General features: G+C 40.6%; 4 protein-coding genes across 4 annotated transcripts; 3 read left to right on the top strand and 1 right to left on the bottom strand.

Annotated features, from left to right (window-relative positions):
• Positions 1-279: 279 nt before the first annotated feature.
• On the top strand, positions 280-4,295 carry RB195_004127 (uncharacterized protein; the record flags this gene model as incomplete). Its single annotated transcript, XM_013436391.2, has 9 exons — positions 280-304; positions 384-487; positions 852-1,001; positions 1,187-1,348; positions 1,413-1,574; positions 1,654-1,741; positions 1,820-1,950; positions 2,840-2,941; positions 4,161-4,295. The coding sequence occupies 9 exons, from the start codon at positions 280-282 to the stop codon at positions 4,293-4,295; spliced, it is 1,059 nt and encodes a 352-aa protein (XP_013291845.2).
• Positions 4,296-6,326: 2,031 nt separating this feature from the next.
• On the top strand, positions 6,327-16,150 carry RB195_004126 (uncharacterized protein; the record flags this gene model as incomplete). Its single annotated transcript, XM_064179377.1, has 17 exons — positions 6,327-6,402; positions 9,882-10,018; positions 10,092-10,220; positions 10,408-10,543; positions 10,620-10,778; positions 12,942-13,063; positions 13,136-13,244; positions 13,708-13,826; positions 13,894-13,983; positions 14,040-14,121; positions 14,178-14,274; positions 14,933-15,054; positions 15,137-15,299; positions 15,360-15,497; positions 15,566-15,705; positions 15,762-15,880; positions 16,097-16,150. The coding sequence occupies 17 exons, from the start codon at positions 6,327-6,329 to the stop codon at positions 16,148-16,150; spliced, it is 1,992 nt and encodes a 663-aa protein (XP_064033120.1).
• Positions 16,151-17,070: 920 nt separating this feature from the next.
• RB195_004125 (uncharacterized protein) lies at positions 17,071-17,478 on the bottom strand (the record flags this gene model as incomplete). Its single annotated transcript, XM_064179362.1, has 2 exons — positions 17,071-17,244; positions 17,362-17,478. 2 exons carry the CDS (start codon positions 17,476-17,478, stop codon positions 17,071-17,073), a joined length of 291 nt encoding a protein of 96 aa, XP_064033119.1.
• A 30-nt stretch (positions 17,479-17,508) lies between these two features.
• On the top strand, positions 17,509-17,948 carry RB195_004124 (uncharacterized protein; the record flags this gene model as incomplete). The annotated part of the gene is made up of 2 exons (XM_064179346.1): positions 17,509-17,551; positions 17,641-17,948. The coding sequence occupies 2 exons, from the start codon at positions 17,509-17,511 to the stop codon at positions 17,946-17,948; spliced, it is 351 nt and encodes a 116-aa protein (XP_064033118.1).
• Positions 17,949-25,836: the final 7,888 nt, after the last annotated feature.

Genomic DNA, 25,836 nt, shown 5'->3' with positions numbered 1-25,836 from the left:
TGTTCACGATGTCGTGCATACTTTCACGTCAGGGGCACTCGTTGAGTGGCAGCGGGTAAAGAGTGCGATTAGTCATTCTAGGAACTTATATATAGTGGAAATACTCCCGTTGTTCCGTAATAGTGTCGGTTTTTTTCACGTTTTCCCGAACGATGGTGTCGATATGGGCTTGTGATGAGTCACTGCGATTGCGACTGTCAGTTCAAGTTTTCAGACGTTGGGCAACGAAACTCAGTTATCACACACATGTTTTCGGTTTCGTCTAACCCGTGATGTGGAATGAGTTATTCGAACACATACCAAGGTAATTTTTAAAGAATTTTGTAGCTAGAATTCCCTGCTCGTGTGATATTCGATATATCCTCAGATTGAAATGTGTTTAGACTATCTAAGAGATATTCCTATGGAAATTGGTCGAAGATTTTACCCACCACCTATAGTCAATTTGCCAACGATAGCGCTACCTCCGCCTCTGAACGAAATCCAGGTTAGTTCCATTGTTCTAGGATTTCTTTTCTTCCATTCTTCTGAATTTGAAATTGCCTTATAATTTTTTTGGTGTTGTGTCTTGTTTCTAATTACATTGATACCTTTTTTCATACTTCTTTAAACAACTGCTCCAATACCGTTAACTTTTTCACGACCGCATGAGCTATGAGTCATGTGAAATAAAAACTTCCAAGAAATTTTCCTTTTGAAATCTTGGGACGTATGTATATGGAGCCCACGGAGCTAACTTACTGGATAAGTAGATTTAGTTTTGAGGGATCTGTCTCGAAAGGTGAAATATCGTTACAAATGTCTGATTGTCTACTTTTTATTCTGTGCTGACTGCTTCTTTCGGATTTCAGTATTCCTTCGATGCGGAACGACGAGCTCGACAACAATTTGACGAGGCGAACTCTTTGCCGGAGATAAAGCCGGAACTTCCACCACGGGATTTTACCAACGGGGTTTCTTCTACTGGTTCTCCTACACCGTCATCTATTTCACTGATTAATGTGAGTTTCAACCTTTTTTCAACAAATACAGACGAGATCCTCGTATTACATTTGTTTTTTTTTATTCATATTCAGCCTTTTCTTGCTGGTTCTATTCTTGCTGTTAGTATTTTTTGCACCTTTCTCTTATACGCATAGTAACTCTGCTTTATCCGAATTAATACTTATGTGAGTTCACCCAACAGGAAGTTCTTCAACCCTGTGCTCCTCCACCGGCACCGATAACCTCTGCCCAACCATTAGCTCCGACAGTAAAACCGCTTAGTTTCGAGGAATTTGAGGGTCGCGGTACCGTCTTCGATGAACTAGAATGGAGAACAATAGACGACAAATTAGCGCTAAGTCAGGTACGCCAATAGTTTTGGATCGTTCTCCAACTTGTAGTTGTTGCAAGTATCTTTTTTTTTCTAGATTTTGGGCAATGCTAGTCTGGGGTCTCGTCCAGAATCAGCTCCAGTCGTAAATTCAACATCTAATGACCAAGAAATTGGACTGAAACCTCTTCATTCATTGACAAATGGTGCTAAGCCAACAACAACAGTGATTCCACCATATCCCGTGCTGGACTTTGGCGTACGTCATTTTCTTGTTATTTTTCTCATCTTTTTCTGACTCCGTCAAGGCGTTTGATCATTTGGCGTTGTCGCTTTAGGTTCGGTCAAAGTCAGAGGAGTCAACCGTCGCTCTTACCTCAGTCGGTAAGCTAAGCACGGCTACATTCAATAAGCCAGTCAATTCAGGTATCTTTACCGATCCTTCCTAACTTTTCTTTGTTTTTATTGATGTTTCCTCCTTTCAAAAAAAAATTCGATTTACAGCTCCCAGTAGCAACGCTCCACATTCGGCTCACCATGAGTCGCCTTTACGAATTCGTCTTCTCACGAAAGGCTATCGTGAGAACCTCGTTAACGTGGCCATGGAACGGCTTCCCAGGGAGCGACTGCCGCATGTGAGTCTTACTTGCGTGTGATAATCGTATTTGTTTGTTGACTGCGAAAATGCCGATTTTACTCCCCTACCAGGATTCCGCTAAAGCCTTGAATATAAATGAAAATGAGAATATGGTTTCTATACGATTGTCTACTTGAATTCTCTTTCAAATTAGACTTCTAGGGATAATTGACATCCATGGGACTTTTTCCGTTTCGTTGTGGTTTCCACGGTTCAGTTTGCGCTGCAATTGATCAAGCTACTCGATCTGTTTAGCAATGATAAAAGAATCAGCAAAGGGCGCCGCAGCGTAAGGCCGTTTGAGCGGGAATCTGATATGGAATAGATATGAAGCACGGTGCATTTGCGTACGCGCTCGAAGCGGCGCGGTGGAGACAGCGGTTGGAATCGGGTTGGGACTACCGCGCATTGCAGCGATGGATGGTGCTAGCAAAGGTCCCACCACGATCTTAACCGCTACGCTTCACTGCATCGCTTCGAACGCAACCGTTAACGCGACAGCACTATGTTTCGTGTCTTTTGGCTCTGCTATACATTTCGATTTATGTCCAGGATAAACAAGTAGTGGAACAAGAAAACTAGCTCATACTAGGTGGAACTTTAGTTTTACATGCTTTTCTTAGTATATTTGGGAAGTCAGTATTATATAATTATTATAATTGAATACTATAATGTAGTCTTTTCTGTGGAAGACCTTCATTGACGGTTTGAGGAACATCTGAGAGCAAGTTGAATGCTTACTCTTAGTTCCAACAGTTTCTAGATCTATCATTTGTTCGTTTGTCCAGTTTTTTGTCTACTTTCAAGGATAGTCGCCTACGATTGCTCCTAGTGACCTTTCGTAGTCCATTGTCCGTGCTATCAACCCAGAATCGATACATTTTCAGATTGAGTACTACATGAAAGGCATGAGTATACTGGAAAAGAAAGGCGTCGATGTGGCTGATACGGTGAAATTTTTGTTGGATAGCTGCTTAACAGATAAACAGGTTCGTATTCCGTAATTAAGACTCCCCTGTCTCTCTCCTTCTCCTTTTTCTCTGAGTAGCATTTCTCAATATTTGCTAGTAGTCATTCACTTGATATCCTTGATGATAACTGCTCATTTTTACTAGATAGATAAAATACAATTCATTTCTTCTACTTTTCATCTGGTTCTTTATTTTGGCTTTTTCTTCTTCTTTGCACTTTCATCTAGTTCTTTTTTCCTATTCTTCTGGGTTTCCCTTTCATTTTGTCTTTTTTTGTGTTTGCTCATCCCTTCACTGCTGTACATTGTTAACTGAGTTCGTGTGTTACCAAGCGTATCACATTAATCTGCAAACATAAACGAGGTTGTGTGCAAATGACACGATTATGAGAGACGTCTCTTTCGGCGTTTGTATGCTTTCGGCATATCAGCGTGGTGACCTCGAGTCACGCCACCTCATGAATACTGCATGTGTCGAGAATCTGTTAATTGAGAGTCATTAATGGCCAACGATAATCTGTGAGCAGTTGTTTTATGTGATGGGAATGGGTTTCAGAGAAAATTTGTTGTTTTTTTTTTTCGTAATTTTATTGTAGTACCAATAAGTAGGTTTATAGGAGAAAAACATCGATGTCAACAAGAGGACAGCTCTTTCAAATTTCAACGTTGAAATCTTATTTATTCAAAAAAAGAATTGAAGCAATTTAATAATTTCCCGGAAGTAGTATGATCGATTTGCGTTTTTTCCTTTTTGAAAGTTTTTTTTCGAAGCCGCAGTGAATTTTTTTTCGCATTTTAATGGTTCTTTCTCCATTTTGTTCTTCTTGTCGTCCAAGATTTGTGTTCGCAGAAGTAGCAAACGTCAGTCTTCAGTATAGTTGGATTCCAAATTAAACCAAACAGTACGAGAATGGTGAAAAAGGTCATTCATGGACATGAGCTGTAGAAGTTAACATCTAATTATGATCGAATTTGCACGATCCTCGAAGACTTTTTTGTTCAGACAAAAAAAAAGTAAAAGAGCGGAAAATAAATTGATCAAGTGTTTTTAATAGTTTTCAAGGGATCTATGTTGAGATGGTATTGTTCTTGTTAAGTTTTTGGTTATCTGCGTAATGTTTTGATTGCTCCTGCAACCCTTATTTGATTGATTTTGGGTAAAAAGGGTAGAAAAACCATTCCATTTTTAGCTTCTAGCCCACGTAAACAAACCATCGACTGACTCCGTCCTAATTTAGGCCGTTGTGCAACGAGCCCACACTGCGGAACAGCTGATTGGCATGGGATTCACAGCCGAGCAAGTGTTCCCTGCACTTCTTTCCAGCCAAGGAGATCGAGTAAAGGCTTTGGATACCCTGCTCGGATCGCGCTGAAAAAAATCGACTCGTTTAAATGAATTCCAACGATCAATACAGTAACAAGCTTCTTTTTCCATACGGGTGTTCATTAATAGTAAGTGCGTATAATTCACTACAGTGAGGGTCAGACGAACTTTTTTCTAGAGAATTTACTTAATGCTTGTGATTCACTGCTTAATTATGTATTCTTTTTTTCTGCTTCTAGTTTTCTAGGAACTTCCCGGACTACTCCAGTTCTTCGTTGTCCTTTGCCTTTTCCTGCTGTTACGGTTTGCGTGAAATTGAAAATTCTTGTCGTAATCGCCTTCATGAATGTATAACATAGTGCCCAATCGGTCCCCTTCTTTTCCCTTTAATTTCAATCTTTCTTTTCTTCGTGAGTATAAGATTTTTCGCGTGCTTTTCTGTTATTACGTACTTACGTTTTCGCACTTAAAAACCATAACCTCAGAGGTTTTCGAAGCGAACAAGTTATCCAGCTTAAAGTAACACCAGATCTTAGCTTGCTTCTGTCAATATGTTGATTTCTCTGTGATTTAATTCTTGCTGATAAGTAAGGGGTTTGTTCATGTTGTTGTTCTTTCCTTTTGCTTAATTTTTGTAGTAAATTTTTAAAGCATACATTTTAAAATTAAATAAACGAAATAAATTTAAAATATTAACTACAGCAACCTCGAGAACTAATAATGAATACTGGATGGCTTCTCTCGAAAAAAGTTAATCTACCTTATAGGAGTTGTGCTACATTAAAGGCAGCACAACATGAAATTGGCGTAATTGGGTGAGTCTGTGGGACAATAAAGAGTTCCGGCGTTTTCTGTGATTACGAGTGCCTTAATCATCCTGAAAAAATGGCCTTAGTTCCTGCGAGGTAGGTTGGGACGCGCCGCGTCAACGAGCGGACCGAAAATCAATGAGGACTCCTCAGGGCAGCCTTTTCAAGTAAAACCACTGACTATGTTGCTGAGGGGACCGGAAAGTATATAAAGGTGGCACATTCTAACATATTTCATAGAAACTAAGCCGGTTCTCACGCTGTATTTCGCGACGATTAGGGGGAATTGAGCACGTACTCTTAATCTATGATCCGAGCTCTATAACGTCCCATCCAGGAAAAGAACGAACAAATTTAAAAATCAGCTTTTTTTGCAGTTTAATTGTCCGACCGTGTAGCAGAACGACAAAAATTGTTGGGAATACTAATGGGGCCGGTCGATACCTATTTAATACATGTGCGATTTGAAATGTGGTGATTAATTTCCCTCCCTTTCTTATTGGATATCGATCAGCCTGCGACGCAGAGGAAAAGGTCTGTTATTCATGAATCAGCGCGTTTTCTTTGAGGATCGCGGGTCGCTTCCAAGGGACTCACGTAAAGAGAACTTCAATAATAGCCCATATCTGGGGGAATTTTGAATTTGAAATTTGAAGTTTTAAAATTTCCGGTGCTACCGCAGCACAGCGGCAAAAGTTCGTTTTTGGAGTAAGGAGGTTTCTTTGGAGTTGTGCTTGCTGAGGAGAAAATCGATACCCATAAAATCTCCAGTTCAAAGGAAAATTTTTTAAAAAAATCGATGCTTATTCAATTTGTGTTGGTAGAACCAATGGTACTAATTACAGAAAGGATTCATTATTCAATCCTACCATCGATCAATAGGCATTAAATCAATGAACTCGAATTCCACTAGTCAGCCTGGGCGCAATAAGTTCAACTAGCAGGTGGTCGTTACGGTCGTTACTAAGCGGTCGTTGTGGGTTTTCTTCCGGATTCAAAGGCCCTACGCTGGGCGATCAATACGTCCAGTGTGGGCCATCCATAGCCAGACGGGCAGCCCGCCTCCATTGTCAGTTCGGCTGCGCGTGGCCGTACCCTTATACATAGTGTCGGCCGTCGTCCTCAGACAACCGCGCCCTCTCCTGCCTCACATCCAGCCGTTCAGCTTACGACGAACTTCCTCCTATTAGCTATACTTCAAATTAAACACTGGCTACTGTATTCACAAAGTTCCACACCTACAGGGTACTGTAGGCGAACTGTGTTAGATCATGTGGCGTCTTTTGACGGGGTTTTCGATTCTTTGCCTCGCCCAGCTTACTTGGAGTGTTATCGATCGCCATCCAGGTAAGGACGAGTCGCTGTTTTCAACAAGTGCTTAACCTTTATCGAAACGTTTTTTTTTCTGTAGGATACGGTACTTGTGTGGTGCAGAAAAAATTAGATGAATTATTCCAGATTCCCAATTCTCTGCGTTTCTATTTGTTTCAAAATGCTCTCTTACTGAATCTTCCACGAGTCTCCAAACTGTTTGGGCATTTCCGCCAGAAATTATAAATTGTACTCAGAAATTCAACGCGTGTAAAACCCTCTGGAACTAATCCGGTAGATCCTAAATTTTGACAAATTTCTACTCAGAAAAAGTTGTTTTTGTGTTATGGTCAAGATAATGATACTTAAATCCACTTGATCTAGTCTCCACTTATTTTTTTTAAGAATTAACACTATCTACAACTGTTAAAATTGGCAAGTTCTGGATTATTTGGTTAGTGTACCAATTTCTACGACTTTTATCGAACGTAGCAATAAAATGCGAAGAGGTCATCTTTTCCTTAGAATATCGCTCCCATGAAATCCCCTGGTATTGATTTTTCTTCTGTTTTTTTTTTGTTTTTCTTTAATGTTTCGTGGGAATTTTGCGCAACTGATTTGTCGTTTTTTTTCTAAATTTTAACCTTCAATTATTTACATTTCGACTAAACTTTTCTTGTTGAGGGTTCCTCGTGTAAGCCTGAAGACTCAGATGATCTTTTCTTTTTCATGATATTTTTGCCTAATTTTTCTTTTTTCCATGCTGGTTGCTAATTGATCGATTAGCTCAGTCACTGATTAAGTTTTTTTGATCTGCTCCAAAATTTTCTCTATTTGAGAGGGGAACGAGGCTTTCAGTGGCGCTGTTATTTCTGGGAATAAATAAATCATTTGGGGCGCTAAGACCCCAGCATTAGTCTTGGAGGATCTATGACATATGGGCTAAGGTTACTGAGTAAAAAAAATGGAAAATAGTGTCCAGAAACTCCCCCCTGCTCCGTTCCGCACCGGTGATCACCGAAATGCGCCGAATTCGTCGACATCTGAATAATTGCCCACTTTTGACGTAATCTGTACATAAGACGTGTTTCTTTAACCTCGATTTCGTGTCCAGGGTTGTTAGAGACGCAGAGGGGTCAGGATTTAGCCTTTTTTGTTTTTTGTTATTGATAGCTGTAGATCACAGAGAGTTACAAGTGTTCCTCCTCTTCCTTGATTTCTCTCACTAAGGTATGAGTCCAAAGAAATCCGATCTGTTCAAGTATTTTGTATCGATTGAATTGGAGGCACTGTCGTTGAGCGCGAAATTGATTTGATGGGTGTTGTATACCCTATGGATCAGATATAGTATCGGTTGAAGATACGTGTAGTATTGAGTGGCTCTGCTATTTTTTCCGTGGTTTTTATGGACGTTTCCCAGGGCGAAATAATATTTCCTGAATAGTACATGTCCTTACAATTGAAAATGCATTGATAGCATTGCATGATGATCTGCTATTGTCATTAGAACTGCTATTTGACAGACAGGAGAGAATGACAGCATAGGATTTATTGTTTTTGACATTGTTGTGATTGTCATTGTCACAGTGTCCCTCTTATGCTCTTTTTGAGTGACAAAAAGTGGATTTTTTTTGGTTTTATTCGTAATTGTTGTTGAAAGAAAAATTTTCCCAGTTTTAGGAAGGGCGCCTGTTTTTTTTTTGCTGCAGGTGTTCGAGGTGTCATAAAAGTTACAACATCTACCACTGCCTTTATCGCTTAAAGATAAATTAATCTAAATTCATAGATTTAAAAATAAATTAATCTAAATTTTTAGACTTAAAGACAAATTAACCTAAATTTACAAATTTTTATAGAGGTTCGGCCTCAATAGGAATTTTCACTTTCCCTGTTTTGTTGCCACTTTTTCCTGGATTACTGCGGAGTTTTACCGTTATATTAATTTTTTTTTGGATTCTTTTCTGACACTTTGAAAGCTGCAGCGTTGTGTTGCCTCTTTTTCCGTTTTCTCATATCTAGTCACTACCAATTTCACAAAAAAGAGAATGTCTAGGAAGAAAAAATGACTTTTTTTTTTCGCCGTTGTCATTTCCCTCTTCCTAGAAGTATACGAGAATCATTCCCGTTGGTAGTGTCAAAAAAAGGAACAAAATCAACAATAGGTCAGTATTTCGGTTCCTTTGTCAGATTTGACATTATATCGATTTGTTATGTCATTGCTACTGTGCCCAGATTACTGTCAGCTGTGTAACGACGACAATTGTGTCATTTATGACCGTCACTGTCATTGACATCTATTCAGTTGTAATAAGCCCAGCCACTATTGTCATTATGATTACTACGGTGACATTAAATATATAAATAACAAAATAATAACAATAACACATGACACAGAAAATATATAAATACATTTATAACCCCTTAAGAGAAAAATTGTAGGAGAAAAAAGGTTGTTGTGTTATTGTCATTGTCATTACTTATCGGGTAAACAACTTGGCTCCCATTTTTTACCAGATACAGGTAACATTGTACAATTGCAGCTGTCATTGTCATTGTCAATTATGAAAATTACCTAAATCGAACTTGGCTTGCCAGCTGTACCTGAATGCTACCATTGATCACTATTTTGTCGCCTCTCTTGTGCTGCTTTTGATTTGTCACTGTATTGTCATTGTCATAATCATTTCTAGCTTTTTTTTGACGACACCAATGACAATTCGGTCTTTGAATAGATGTCAATGACAATTTGAATTCAGCAGAACCATTCAAGATGCCCTAAGAAGCCGTTAGAACTGAATTGTCACTTCTTCTGCCAGTTCTCCATAGCGTTACTTGAATTTAGCCTGTTAGCAAGGACCGAATCTCTTTCTAGCAAAAAAATAACTAGATAAATAAAATAAAATATTTTATTAAAGCAAAATCTCTCAATAAGTAAAATACTACTAGATGTATAAAAATACTATTTGAAAAAATACTACTTGAAGTAGGGTTCCTATTCCCTGATCGGAATAGAAAATGTCTTTTTTTTTTTGAAAATTGAAGGATTCCCTTCCTTTGATGAAGAGAAAACTTCTGAGAACACTTAAGAGTTGTTGTAGGTCTCACGAGGAAACGTCCTTGTAATTTATCATCCCTGCAGTCATTAACGTCACCAATTTCCTCGCGACCTTGTCGTTTGACGGGAGGATCGGCTGAGTTTGATGGGGTCAAAAATGACCTTTATGTATCACACGGCGGCGCCTTTTTTTTTAGTCTGAGGTGGAAGGTCAAAGAGACGGTAATTGGTTCCGACATTCAGAAAAAAAATCAATTTCCTTACGATCATATATTTTCATACGAAATTTTCTCTCCTGGATTAATACGTGCAGTGGTAGTTAATTATTCACTAGAAAATTCTACAGTATCTTGCGTTTGTTTTGATGTGACCACTACTAACGAAACCAAACATTGACACATTTGGACAAAAAATCAACATTTATTCGTACCCTACATTGATTGAACATTCTTCTATTCAGACAACCTTTTCTCGCGTGGAAATCTCGACTACCGTAACCTGGTGCTTGATGCAAATTCCGCCTCGTTGTTTGTTGGCGCACGTGGACGAATTTTTCGGCTATGGGCATACAATGTAAACGACACGTCGGAAAATTTGGTACAGTTCTAGTGTTTTTTTTTCACTTCAATTAATTCAAGGACTTCTTCCGGACTCAATTTCCCCTGTTTAGTTCGTTGATCTCCGTCTCAACACGCCTCCGGCCGAGTTGTCCGAGTGTCGAGCGTTGGGAAACTCGGCCGAGGACTGTCAGCCGTCGACAAGATTCATGGCACTACAGGATAACAAGGAGAGAGTATACGTGAGCGATGAGAAATTCCGAAATTTTTGTCCAGAGGAGTAAAAACTAAGGAATTCTGGAAGTTTGCGTCACCGAAATCGATAATTACTAGTAAATCCGCTATTTTAAACAGCGATAAAAGTACTGTGCTAGGGAATCGGGTTAAAACAGAAACAAATAATCGCAATTACAGTTCCCATGTCTGCAGGTATGCTCCTCCGTAGGAATGCGTCCTGAGATCCGAGTTCTCGACGCGGTAACCCTCCGAGATCGCCAGGAGCCGCGCACCGAAATCGGAATCTGCGCACCTGATCCGGCGGTGAACGCCACGGCGGTCATAGTAGGCGCGTATCGTATCGATCATTTCATACAGTTCGTGATCATCGTGACGATAATGACGTCATCACCATCTTTGTTTAGAATGGGGTAATCCAAGTGAGCTGCCGTCCGTGTATTCCGGAATTCGAACCGGTATGGCCGGCGAGAATCATTTGATCTATCGACCAGCATTGATGGAGAAGGGGAAAGAGGTTTATTCGAGCATGAGGACAGTCTACACGGATAATCGATGGCTGAACGGTGGGTTACGGTGTACGCACTGTTAGAATGTTCGTAGCCGTGTTATTTTCCTCAAATATTTACTGTGAAACTGGGACTTCTACCTTAATTTTTTGGATTTTTCGTTAATTTCTAGTTTTGTCCTTCTGGTGATTTATTTCCTCTTTTATCCATAACTAGTTCTCGAATTTATTTTTTATTTCTCTGTTTTTTTTTTAAATTTGTATTCCCTCCCTGTACGTCTTTCCTTGGTAGGAGCAGATTTGAGTCAAGTTAATACAGTAATTATTTTTCTAGTTACACAGTTAGTTGTTCTGGTCTGCTTAAAAAACCGAAGCTGAGACGAGTTTGAAGGAAATCGATTTGATTCCCTATATGCAGCACATGTTTACAACTATTAATTATATTAATTATGTTTATTGATTGATTGACATTTCTCGATTCCCTAATTCTCGCGCGTCTAGTTTTTTTCTGGACACACTATCTTTTGGCTCAATTACGGACTTTTTAGATTGGAAATTAATTACATTTTCAAATATGAACTTCTAAGTAGCTTTACTATATTCAATCTGACATCTTGTCAATCTCCCATTAAAAATATTAAAATAAACAAACAAATATTCAAATAAGGCGGGGAAGTAAGCGCTCAAAATTCGCATTGCCATTAAAATATTATTAATATGGGATAATTGTCAAAAGTTCCTACAGAATTTTTTTTGCTCAAACGATGCAGGTCAAAAATTTCAAAGCGGAACATTGGCGATCAAGGTAGCCGCAATTTATTGATCCAATGTTTGTCATCGTAATAATTTTTGTGTTGATCAATCCACGGATAAAATTTGCTATTGATGGATCCAAAGAGAAAATAATGTTATCACCGCGTTGATTTTATTGTATTCCCGTAAGGTTATGTTCTTTTTTTGCTATAATTGTGATTTTTTTTTTTCAAAAAATCGCAACAAATTCTACACATATGTATATCGCACCAATTTTTGTCAATTCTATAAAATAGTGCTGAGGCTTGATGAGGTTGAAAAAGAATGAGGATTGATGTCCAGAAGTTTCGACGGTCAGATCAGTCACGGAGTAGATCTCGTTGCCGCCCATTTTCTGATCTACGTTGGCGCCCAGTTGAGATACACTGAGTGGCCTCACACCATTGCCTCGTCGACTAAAGCGAACCCTCCTAATTTCAGGATAATTTTCTCTATTTTCCGCCCTTCTTTCAGCATTAATTTATCAGGACAACGTTTCCGTAAAATTTTCTCTAATGAAACTCATTTATATTATCGATATTACTCTTGTGGTTTCGTTTATTTGACGATTCTGGAATTTTCCGCTCAAATCGGACGCCAATTGAGCGGGAAAATCCAGGAGAGTTGAGTGTAGGCCACTACAATCGGCTTGTATCAAGCTGAAACTTGGCTTAGTTGCGTAATCGAAGCGGTGCGGTGGAGCGAGCGGTAGGAATCGAGGTGGGACCTTCGCAAGCTTCGCACTCATCGCTGCAGTCGTCCGCATCTACCTGCTCAACCGCGCCGTTCACGCATCTGCACCTCCAAGCTTCAGATCGTTTCCATCCGACTATACTTTTATGAGATTCAGCGTACCTGATCCTGAAAATCTACTACAGCACCCTCGATCACTTAGAAAACCTTCCACTTTATTACTTTCTATTTTTCTTCGAATATTGATTAGATGCATTTGGTTCGAGGAGCAGAATTCTGTTGGCGCGCTTATCGATTTATCCGGGTGATGTCGCATAGAACGCCTTTGGATTCGTAGTGATTGGATTAGGTCGCTGTCAATTCACTTAAATACGGCACCGACGTGCTGAGCCGTGAAATTTCGCACGAAATAGGCGTAGCTTTTCCCATAAGCTTCCATAGGATCTTCGAAATTACGCAGTGGGCTCGTTGGGGTTACTGTAACTGGAAATTGTTCATCAATGGATACGTTGGAATGTGATTAGCAGCAGTAATATCTAGTATTTTAATATTTTAATTTTATTTTCTAATTTTTACCTTATTATTTGATTTTATCCTTCTTTTAAAGCGCAGTATTTCGTTGAACTGAGTACTCCAGTGAAAATTTCGTGAATGTTTTTTCACGTGCCTCTTTTTGAGGTAAAGATCCACTGCTAAGAATAAATTCACATTTTTCTTTCTAAGATAACAATTTCAGAGCCTCAATTTGTTGGTTCTTTTGACGTTGGCGAACATGTATACTTCTTTTTCCGTGAAATCGCAATAGAAAGTGGCGGATTGGAACGAAATGTTTATAGCAGAGTGGCCAGAGTCTGTAAGGTGAGCACAGTCAGAGACGCAGAGTAATATTTTTTTGTCCGAAACATTGGCTGGTGAAAAAATTTCTTTCAGAAGGATGTAGGTGGACGAGTTGTTCTTCGTCAGGTGTGGACGTCGTTCTTGAAAGCACGACTGAACTGCTCCATTTCGGCACAGTATCCGTACTATTTCGATAGGATTCGTAAGTCCTTTTTGAAGCCCCCGTAGCCTATTTTTTCCTTGATTTGAAAGGGTTTGATACGATTAGTGTTACTGTTATTAAATTATATAAAATAAATATAAACCATATATATATATATATATATATATATATATAATATTGTTACTATTATAGTAGTGTTATTAGAAGAAACACTGCTTAATATGGAATTACTCCCTTCTAATTACTAAATTGTGGTCTTCAAGTGCAGCAGTTCGTGGATTTTTTCGTGCACGCGCACATTTTTAATTATATCAGCACACAGCGGCACTGCAACCTCCAGATGTCCTTTTTCCCAAACATAGTTGTATCCCTCTAGGTTTCAGTAGTTTACTGTGTCATATTTTAGAATAGAAGATAGTAAGAGTGATCAACCAATCACAGCAGCGTTGAGCTCCACCCCCTCCCAATTCTTCCTACTATTGGCTGAATTTTTGTTTTACAGAAGCTGTCACCAAAGTCGAAACCTCCGATGATACACTTTTTTATGCGACAATGAGCACATCAGAGACAGCTTTCGTGTCGTCAGCAATCTGTGTTTTCTCCTTCAAGAATATCAACCAGGTTGGTTCTATCTAGACTTTCCTAACCGATCGAAAGTTAGGGTTATTCTCTGAAAGTCGTTCTTCAGCTCTTTCACCACGGTTTCTTCTTGGATCCAACCAGTCCGGCTTGGCTACCGCTTCCAGCCGACGCTGTGCCGGAGCATCGTCCTGGAACGGTAGGTCGACGGGACGTGATCGTTTTTGTCGTGACAAATTGACGCGTATCTTTCAGTGTGTCTCCAACTCACACACCTTGTCAGACTCTGACCTCCACTTCGCCAAATCACATTTGATGATGGCCGAGCCAGTGTCTGGTTCGTTGCACTTCGTCCATCTCCTCTGTGTCTCTGACCTAATCGATAGTTTGCAGGCGGCATGCCTATTGTACCCGCTCGTGATGTGATCTTCACGCATATCGCTGTAGATGTGCGTAGTGAACAGAACGTGATCTTCGCTTTGGATGGACGGTGAGGGAAATCCCGATTTTCTTGAAAAAGGGGTGTGGGCTAAATTTTTACAGATCTGAATATTATATTTGGAAAAGATGAAAATAGGACGTGGGAATTTCTTACAGAGACGCCTTCAGAGCCAGTACCGTGTACCGTATATTGTACCGTACTATTATATAGTCGGATCAATACGACGTGGACCCTTTCTAGCACCAGTCATCGTTGCAGTTGTAGTGGTCCTACCACGACCGTGACCGCTACGCTTCACCGCGCCGCTCCGAGCGCCACCGCTTACGTAACTTCACGTCGTTTTGACCCGACTATACCTCATTTTGGGTTCCACCTCGCTTTCTCGTTCATCTACACTTCATTCCCATGGCAAAAAAAAAGTCTAGAGGCTCATGAACTTTTTTTAATCTCAATCTCGTTTTTACTCTGCGAGCCTGCAGTTAACAGTTCCTTAGCACTGGATCCAAGAAAATAAGTCCTTTCTGGGACTTTACCTTACTTTTTTGCTTTAGCTGAGAAACACCTACTGCCTCTCTTAAATCACGTGAATTTTCTCCAAATTGTAGGGAAAAGAGTTGAAAATTCCAGAATAAGTGATAATGAATGATAACTAGGATAACAAATCGATGTAAATCTTGCTATGGAATTCCGAAGTTGCGGATTTCAGTTCCAACACGCTGTGGAAAGTGTCGCATTGGCGCGAAGGTAGCGCATGGAAGTGGGTAGAACTTGAGCGACGAACTATAGCAGTAGGAGGTCCCGTCAAGGCGATGGCGATTCTTCCAGGAGGTTTGCTTACTTTCAGAAGCGTTGATTTTTCTCATATTTTTTTTATTCCTTGTGACAATCATCCTGAAATTTTTAAATCCAGAATTCCTGTACTTCGCTTCACGCTCGGCCGTCAGTCAGTTCACCTTGGCCGGCTGCGCTCTCTACCCTTCATGCGCCTTGTGCGCGATCGATCCATACTGTAGTTGGCATGTCGCCAGATCGGCCTGCTATCCACGCGAAAAAGCGCATGGACAAAGTTTGGGGTATGACGTCATCACGAGTAGTTCAGGTGTTAGAATTACGCAGCTAATTTGCGGCTTCAGGTGGATTTCCTCCTGGGCTGGGCGGGGCTCGTCGGAGTGCACAGCGTCGGCGAAACCGCGCACGAGAACTGCGTATCCGGGGGATACTGTACACTTCCATGGGACCTCGGATGCTGTTTGGAAGCGTGACGGAAATCTGTGAGTGGGACTTTTCCTGGAGAGCATTACTCAGTTTTCGGAGTCGCGCTCAAGTCACCTATTTCCAGCGTCACCTCAACCAGCCGTGTCCTCTTCACCAACGATGGCGGTTTAGTTTTAATGAATGTGTCCAAGGAGGATAACGCCGACTACGAATGCGTTGCGAACGGAAAACAACTGGTCAAATATCGATTAGTTGTAGATCACGGTTAGTGCGGATGGATCACCAATGACTTTTACGCCGAAAAAGTTCCCCGGTTTCAGATGAATGCACTCAGCCGCGTTCTTTACAAGCTTATAAGTCTTGCCAACGTGAATGGTGTAAAAAAGCGGACCAGTACAAGGCAGCTTTAGCGGATTGGCACGATGCCAAAAAGCGCAATGTAGGTTTAGTTTTTACTTCTTGAGGGGAATTTTCGTTCTCGTTAGAATAAGGGGGCGTTATAATTTTCTTGCTTATCAAGCTTTATTCGACTAAATATGTAAAGAACAGAGACAATGCATTAGCAAAGAGCACCTAATAGAAAGAAAAGATTGTGGGACCTAAGTGGACACCTTAACTGTATTCGACTTTATTGATTTTTTCTCTACTTTTTCAGGCTCAATGTCTCGTGAACGACTCCCTAGGCCATCTTCATAATCGCATCGAGTAATTTCGCTATTCGCATTCATAGTTCAGCATTATTTCTTCTTTTTTGCATTTCTGTGCTATTATTTACAGTAAGCACTATCTGTGTTTTGCTCAGTGATCTCGTCATCGCAGTTGTACATTATGTATTTATTGGTTTGCCATTTTTTGTTGTTAATGTGCGTACCTTGTTAGGAGCTTGTTTTACGTCATATTCACTTGGTGAACAAACAACGAGCTAAATAAAGTGACCAAATTGCCATTGATCTCAAGCTCCAGAGCGATGGGGAAAGGGAGGATCATTCCGAAAAAAAGCTCGGCTGGCTTATCCTTATAAAGATCGAAAATCCATCAAACTGGAATCACCTACTGTTTAAATCGTCTCTATCGCTCCGCTGCTTGGGACGTCCCAACGCTCGTTTTGCTTCATTTCAGAACCGTGTGAGGTTTACGAACCCCTGTGTTGACCTACTTGACTTAATTGGCAAGCTGATGATATCGCCTGACGCGATTCCCCTCATCTTAGCCGGGATGCGCCGTTCTTTAAAGGCATCACGCCACGAATCTGAGGTGGTACGGATTTCAGGTGAAGTATTCGTATACGGGATAGTAGATTATGGAGAAGGGTGTGATTCCGTCCATTTCTTCCTAACTGCCGTAAAAAACGGCCCGGAAGATGCGGCGCTGCACAGGACTGGCGCGCTTCAATCGAACTCGTCGTAGAAAACGGTGCGCCGGAACGCTCGAAGCCGTATCTTCCGGGCTGTTTTCTACGGCAATTAGGAAGAAATGAACGGAATCACCCTCCTCCCCATCATCTATGACCCCGTATACGAATACTCCATCGGAAATCCGTACCGCTCCCGATTCGTGGGATAATGCCTTTAACACAACTCTGCCCAACCTTATCGCTCTTCAGCAAGATGTTGAGAAATCCACTCGTCGCTACTTGATATCCTGAGTAACCCTACGCGTGGCCCGAACTGCCGGTACACGGCAAGCGTCGTCAGGACCTCTCACAACCCCAGTCCAGAACTTCCGTTTTCGGCCAGGTGGCTTCTTCCAGCTCGAGCCCGACAACTCCTCAGAACTCGTTGAACGAGGCGATCTACTAGTCTCCTTAATATATGACCAAGGAAACAAAAACGATTTACTTTAGCCCCTTTCGATGGCGGTGCAACCACACCGCCGGTACACTACATCGATTTCCGCGTAAAGATCTTCATTGGGGCATACCTTAGGCCAAAAGTAGCCAAGCAGCGAAAGTATGATGGGCGAACTGCAGGTAGGTAGATTCGCGGCCTGACTTAGATTCAGCGTGACGAAACGAATGGTTGTCGTCAACGACTCCATGCTTCCTTTAAGCTGTTGACCATTCAGATTATGGGGTTTGGCGATGCCCTGGACGACAGCACCTTTTTGCAAAGTATGTGAACCTTCTACAATATAATTGTGCAGGTTATATGCAGCTCGTGCGTTCCCAAAGTGTACACTCGATTGTCTGATTGCGTTTAGTGAAAGCAGGGCCCACCACGAGGCCAGGTAGCAGTCAAACTCGCATATGCGGCTCCAATTTAGCCAACGAGTGTTGGAGTACGGAACAAGCAGGAGCTCTGCGACCCAAACTCCTTCACAAAGTGTATCCAGGACGCGACGAAACAAACGCTTTAGGTTCTAATGCCGCGGAAGAAAATCCGAGTACAAATTTGTATTTGTCGCCCACGAGCGCTAGTGATTTCAACCAAGAAAAGCGTCGGAGAAGGAAGTTTCGCCGTCAACTGCAACAAAACCGCGATAACGAGTGGACGTCGAGAGCGAAGTAGTTTGAAAAGGCTTGGGAGGACAAGAACCTGCGGAAAGCCTATTCTTCACTAGAACATTATAGCAGCAAGTTATTCTTTAGCACTTAACTCTGAAGAGAACTAGACTGACAGGATTTCATCAATAATCTCTTCCGGCTATCGCCAGAGTCCTGGATTCAATTCTTGGATTTGAGACAGCTTATGTTGATCAAATAAAATCAGAATAGAACATTCGTATTTCCCAAGGAAATCCCCCAAGGAAGATAGTATACTACACAACAATTTAATTAGTTTTCAACCTTTAGTTTAGCAACGGCCGCTAATTTTTCCTCCATGTCGGCTTATAGATGCCAGTTACATAAGTGTATCACTGCTGAAGCGACCGAGTTCTTACGTACACCTTCCGCATGTCAAAGTAGGGACCGTAGGCACGTAAGTTCCTGACAGCTTGTTTTTCTCCTATAGAATTCCGAGCAGTAGGTAAACCACAGTAGAGATAACAATTTCTGGAAATCCGCTAGGAAATTTCTGGAAGCCTCCTGCCGGCCACGGGAAATTGGTCTCTTCTGAAGGCTTGAGATCCAGTATATCGTCATTTACACGATAGGCAAGGGAAGGCAGGACCGTGCTACCCGCAACCAGAATTTATTGGTAGCGTTGTTGAAACGGTAATTTCTTATCGATATTAGAAATTTCCGGAAAACATGAGAATTTCTCTCCAAAACTCACATTGGAATATGAGCGTAAAATACTTCACGTAATTGTAACTAGTATTTGTCAGGTTGCCAGGGAGATAGTGACAGGATGAGGGAAATCCTACTACCTGAAGACAACAAAAATAAATCTAATGATAAAACGCTACTACGGAATATGAAGATAAATAGTAGACGATCGCCTCTGCAAGGGTCTTTCAAAAATTCCTGCACGTGGTTACAATCCACAACCCTGCTTTAATGTAATACCCTGCCCGACCCTACCTACGGTCAACTAAAGAACTTCAGCCGCATCGTATTCAGTGTGCTTTTATTTGCAAATCTTTCCGTGGCAGTGCGAGACGCAGACGTGGAAAATTTTCAAAGTAGCCATACGAGGATGATATATGAGAAATCCTAGTTCTAGTTTTATGTTCAAAACTTCTCAAATTTCTCTAAGGGAAGCAATTAAAATGAGGTAACAAATGCTACACTTGTCCATTTTTAATTGATAGCACAATAGATATTCCATTAATTACGTATTTTGCGCTCAGATCCTCCCGATTTTCGTGGATATCATTCTCGCAGCACCAAGAAGAGCCCAATTAGATGTTGTGTTCTGTCGTTTATTTCTATAAGGCATATAAGGATATTTACATTGATTCTCGTATTTTATTGTTGGCTTCATTGTTGTGTTACCAAACACCGGATGTTTTTTTTTTGATCGCCTAAGTGTTATCTTTTTTTTCTTCAATCTACACAGCAGCATACCCACTAAATCAACTTTGAACCTTTTTGTTTTTTTTTCAGTTTTTAAAAGCATGACTGTCATGTATAAAAACATGGATTTCCAGCAAATGGGCGAGATGAGCGATGTTTATGATAAAAGAAATTGTTTGTATTTACTGCAAAAAAATAAGTGGTGTGGGACGTTTAAGGAAATTTTTCACAACATTTTCAATAAAGATTAGAATAAAGGTGAGATTTATGCTTCTGAATTTTAATTTTGTTAGAGCAAATATTTTTTCTGGAAGACACTGTGAAGGACTAATAAGAGTATAGTCAAAATACAGAAATTGACGACTACATGTCACTGCAAGAAGATCTTTGGTTGCCATAAAACTTTCCATTTCCAGTGTTTTCTATGGAAAGAGAAATATTATCACTTTGAGTGACAGGTGACACAAAATTTTTTTTTTCATTGAACTCATTCGATTTAGAGAGTTTTTCGGAACTCATTTACAAATCTGTCGCAAAAGTGATGATCGAGTTCGAGTTGCCTGCAAATTTCAATTTTTTTTCCTTCTTTTGCATTTGGTAATGATTTAAAATTAACTCGTTTCAATTTCAATAATTAATTTGATTATTCATTAATTTTAATAGCTTCTCTTAGAGGAACCTAAGAACTTTTGAGAATAAAATTACAGCTAAGGTTTGTGGCAAAGCATTTCCGCGGAGCTGCTAAATTCTGAACATTTACGACGTCTGCGTCTCATACTGCCACAGAGAGGTTTGCAAAATAAACCTGCAGTGAATACGACGCGATTGATGTATTTTTACTGGCAGGGGAGCGTTCGTATGGGGTATTATATTAAAGCAGGGCCGTGGGATACAAACCACGTGCAGGAATTTTTGAAAGGCCTTTGCTCCGGCGATGGTCTTCTGTTTTCACTCGTGTATGCGGCGGGATTTACTTATTAAATTGATTTTTACTGCTAAAAAGGATTCAAGTAGGAGGACAACCAAAATCCGGTTACTTGAAATTTTACGTGAAATATTTAAAACTCATAGTCCACTTTGAGTCCTGAGGAGAAATCCTCTGATTTTCACGAAATTTCTAATATCGACAAGAAATTACCGATTCAGCCACGCTATCAATCAGTTCTAGGCGCGGATGGGACGGTCCTGCCTTCCCGTGCCTGCCGTGTTGACGAGGAAATAGTAGTGCCTCGAAAGAAAGCAGCATCCACACGGCCTCCAGCAGAAAACTTCCGGAAATCTCTTCCCAGATTTCGCTCATCCTGTCACCAGTACCTTAGCAACGTGGTAAACTAGTTACAGTTACGTGAAATATTTCACGCTCATATTCCATAGTGAGGCTTGGGGGGAAATTTTCATGTTTTCTGGGAATTTCCAATATAGCTAAGAAATCACCGTTTCAGCAACGCTATCAATAAATTCTCGTTGCGGGTAGTACGGTCATTTCTTGCTGTTTCAATAAATCACGGTATACTATCTCAAGGCTTCAAAAGGAACCTCTTTTCGGAGCCTGCGGGAAATTTCCAGAAATTTCCTCCCGCATTTCCCGAAATTGTTATCTCTACTGTGGTTTATCTATGTACTGTTCAGATTTCTGTAGGAGAAAGAACAAGCTGTTAGGAATTTCTGTACCTACCGTTCCTAACGTTTGACCTGCGTAGGAAAAGTTAATCGATTCCTTAATGATACCGTAATGTAGCTGACATCTGTAAGCCGACATAGAGGAGAAGATTTCTAAAACATCTATAACAAAGCTGTCGTCAGTCCCGATCCATGAGATTTTTTGGGACTCATTGGTGAAGTGAAGGTTAAAATTATCCACATGTAGCATACTAATTTCTTTGGTGGATTTCCTGGAGAAATACGAACCTTCCATTCTGATGTCCGTGTCGTTGAATCTGCATAAATTGTCTCAAATGCGAAAATTGACGATCCCGGTGCTAGCAAGAAGAGATTATCGATGAAATCCAAGTAGTCCAGTAGTCTCTTTAGATATCCGTCGTCCCGGATCAAATTCGGAGGACACACGGGTCAAAGAGCTAATTGTAATCCGCGCCCGGTCATACATCACTCTGGAGATTAAGCTGAAAACATTACACATATGCACAGTAACAATGTTTTCGCGTTGAACACCCAGTTAATTCTCTTCGGAAACGGATTTAACGTCCCTAGAAATAATCGATAAACGCGTCGGAATTCCCAGACGAGTGAAATTACGGCTGGAAAGGATGTTAGGAACGTGGTACGTTGTAATTAGGGGGCGCTAATATGACTGATTTTCCGGAAACATGCGCTATGCGTGGATAAGATGGATCGGTCAGGAATGAGCACACAAACGCAGAGATAAACGGATAAAGAGACGGATGGACGAGATAGGTGTTGGAGTAAATAAAAGGAAAATTAGCAAATAAAACGAATAGGCAACCGCTAATCCTCTCAAAAATACAAGTAACTAAAAATTTTAGCGACTATTTGTAAAGAATCAGGGGAAATTCCACACCTCAGGTCTCGAAAAACATTTGAAAAAAAATGTCAGCGTATATAAACTCACTGAACACTTGATTTTCACTGATTTTCAATCCATATATTTAATAATGTCATTCAAAATATCAATTCTTGGTCACTTGAAGCCAGAATGCCATGAAAATGACGATCTTGGGATCTATCCATAAAAATATAGAGTCATGGGTTTAATCACACCCAATTCCCCCTGAATATCCTGAAAAACGGCGTGAGAAACGGCATTTTCGTGACCGGATTTTTCTCCGATGCAATTGAGAACGTTGCACATGCGCGAGCGCAGGTGTAAGTGCTGCGTCTGCGAGCTAGCGCAGGACCAATGGGCTGCTTACGTTGTCCTTCCCTGTTCGCTCGCGGACGCGTCACGTATCTCTGTGTTCGCACACGTAACACGTTGTTATGTGCTTCGTAGTAAAATTCGATCGGCGTGGCCGTTTTCCACGTAGTTTTTCAGGACAATTGGGAGGAATGGGTGTGATCATCCCCACCATCGTGATCTCCAGCCGTAACCTTATCCTGTCGTGGAGTGATCGCAGCAACGTCATTTTCGTTGTATGCCGCTTTCAAGTTCACTGTTAGTATCCTCTGTCAATTTTCAGAGAATTCTATTCTACTTCCCTATAAAGTGACTATTCTCAGTCACCTAGGCTCATTTTTAAGTTCATTTCTCGATTTTCTGGAATCTGTTTGGGAATCTCAACACAAGAACGAACTGAAACTTTACTTGGTGTGGAGCGAAATTTCGAAACGTTGTCCTCTCGTGGATTAGAGTCGTGTCTTTTCGTTATGTTTGTGTTTCATGGTCTTGAATATTGAAAAAAACGAAAATTCAGAAAATTTGTGCAAAATTGCGTAAAATTGCGCGAAATCTGTGAGAACATCCACGTCTCCAGCTGGGATCGTGCCGATTCATTTACATAACGGTAACTAGACAAAAGATTCATAGTTTGTCAGCTATGCTGATTTTTGGTGCGACCAGGTTCTCGATGAACTACGTTCAAATTCTGTGCAAATCTATTCGCCACGATCAATCGATATCGGTCCATGTTTGTGACCTCGACGGCCCGGGTAGTGATTAGCCGGTGAGTGACGTGCATAATATGTTGTTTGCGTATGCACGCGAGTGCTTCTCCGGCCGCGCCAACCGCACTCGTCGTCGAACCGAACGAGGTAATTGCGCCTCGTTCTGCGTCTATCCACCCCCGTCTGACCGCCGCCACGCTGCCGTCCTGGCGCTCTCGTCGGGTGGTGCGCGTGTTGTTCCCACAGCTGGAGCTGGAGTGACGACCGATACGCTGTCGAACTCGTTGCTCCCCTCCCGCCCTCAATCGCACATGTGTTTCCGATTTTATTGGTCGCAATGACAACAATTTACTGGAATATTTGTCTGGAAATCTCGCATATATACAGCCACACCAAAGTTGGTCGCAGTTTCACGTTGTTTATGGTGTTTTCGATGTGAGTTATGCTTTTTTAGAATCGTTTCTAGTACTTATTGGCTCAATTTTGACATAATTCATATTCAATAATTTCATTTCATTACTTTATTGTTTTCATTATTTCATTCCATTATTTTATTGGTTTTGATCGTGTTGTATATTTATCTGAAGGTCCTGGCCAGGATCTAGCCATAGTTTTATCTTCGATTTTCTTCATTTCTTTTTACCAGTTCTATACTGATACCTATTTTCTTCTTGAAACAAGTACTTTGGAATAAATACTGTGTGTTTTTCAATTACCAGGATTAAGGTATGAAAATGCGAAAAGGATGTCTTCCTATTCCCTACTTCTATTTCTCTTTTAATGTTCTCTTTGACTCCTTCTTCATTCTCGTTTTCTAGACTTTTCCTCGGAATTTAGAGCGATCGACCCGATAAAACTAGCTTTATCCACGGAGGAAATTCCAAGCATATCATGGAAAATAGTGCAGAGTTTGACAAAAAGAAATCATTTCGTATTTATGAAATTACCTTACTAAAAGAGAGAAAAGAACTTTGATCTTTGTATCCAGAAAATATTTTGTAGTAAGTGAATTACTCATCGTTGTACGATTTTACTTCTGTGTCGACCTTAGACGTGAACAGGTAACAGGAAGAAATCGTTGTTCCAATATCGCAAATCGAAAAAGGGTGGGAATGAGTTAACATATATGGCTTTCGTTCAATAATTTTATTTTTTTCCTCAAAGTCTTGTAGAATAAATATGTGGTAATGTTTTCGAGGCAGAAAAATACAAAACCATTTCTGTTATCAGTTCTTTTATTTGTATTTTATCAAGAACCCTCATTGTTTCTATTAGAAAGAGTTTTGTATCAATATGTATTTGTGGATATGAAAATGTTCGTATGTAAGGGAATGAAAACTGGCTTTTTTCGAAATTTGTGATGATTCATTGTTGTTCAACCAACAATCCATGCTGTTTGTCAACAAAGTTTCCGCTGCTTCAAAAGTTATTGTCGTAGAAGCCTTCTAGGTCACGTTTTTCTCTGCTTTGCTTTTTTCGTTGAGAAATTTTTGTTTTTAGTGACGTGTTTATCGGTGGTTTCTGGCTATTCTGATATCCAGAAAGGAATTCCATGGATGGGAGGAAGGGTCTAGATTTGCTGCAGTGCATTTGCACAGTTATGCGGACGTGATTTTTAGTGCTGAGATGACTTGTCGATATCGATCTGTCGATTGAAAGCGATCATACCACAGGCATTACTCAGCCGATGATCCTTTCCTCATCGGACAGGAATTCGTTCTGATCAAACTATTCATCTGATTGCTCACAAATGATTGTTGGTTTCTGTTTGTTTATTCTTTCGGTTTTTCTTTTCAACGATACCAAAGGTATCGAACGATTTATTCGCTGTCTTGACCAATTCATCGCCACAAATCCCCGTCACCTTCGCATCGTATTCGCTGACCTGAATCTCCTTACTCTTCGCCGATGGCGGAGCGGCGGCTGCTTAGTCAAGTGGTCGCTTCGAGCCTCTGCCGGTAATGGCATCGCGTCTCTCGAACCCCAGCCACATAATCGAATATTCATTACGGCTAAGCAGGATTTGTACGATGGAACAATGCTTCAAATGTCATCCGCATCTGCACCGCCATGTTTTACGAAGATTTGTCAAGGACATGATTTTCCACTTCCCAGTTTTCCGGGTCAGGTTTCACTTACCTGTTCTTCATTTCAGTAAAAATCAACTCAACGCTGTCTTTTACAATCCGAAAGAAGGAATGAATTAGAGAATTTGGAGAATTGTTTTAATTACTGTGAAGTTATTGCCAAGTATTGCTACTCAGTCTTTTTTTCCTCACAAAGAACGAGAAAGGAAGAAGAAGAAGATGGATAGATGGAGAATTAGGCCACACCTAACACACCAGAGTTGAGGTAGCCTAACATATTCCTCATCTCGGAAGGAGGTAGAGTAACCCTTGTGTTGTTCTCAGTAACATGAGTTTATTCCAATGTTTACGTTCTTTTCAAAATCTCTATTTGACAAGTGCACTACTTAATCCAGAGGATTGTCGCATCACATCAAGGAGTGGGTTTTCCTTATTTTGGTATATTCTATGTGGATTGTAAGGATAACTGTAGTACTTCTGATCAGTTGTATAAAAATTGACTGTATCATCGATTAACAAGATCACCAACTGCTACAATTTCTACGATTTTTCGCCGTTGAGTCCTAGGTTGTCAATCGATTCCGGCTCGCTTTGCGTTAGCATTTCATCCACAGTGACAGGAATTCCTGCCTTTCTCGGTTTTTCTTTTTCTTTTCTGAAACGTTTCTTTCCAGCTGTGCTGAAAGTCTGACACGTTGTCAGTTGCTGTCTCATTTAATTCTTTTTTCACCAGTTTTTATTTAGAGGAATAGAGAAGGTTTTCTAGAAAATAGGACTCATGTATTTGTGCAAATCGTTGCAAATTCAGGGAAGCCAAGCGTGTAGGTA

The sequence above is a fragment of the Necator americanus genome, chromosome I, assembly GCF_031761385.1.
Source record: "Necator americanus strain Aroian chromosome I, whole genome shotgun sequence".
NCBI classification, from domain to species: Eukaryota; Metazoa; Nematoda; class Chromadorea; order Rhabditida; family Ancylostomatidae; genus Necator; species Necator americanus.
The sequence above is the reverse complement of the archived record's forward strand: the minus strand, read 5'-3'. Positions and strand labels throughout refer to the sequence as shown.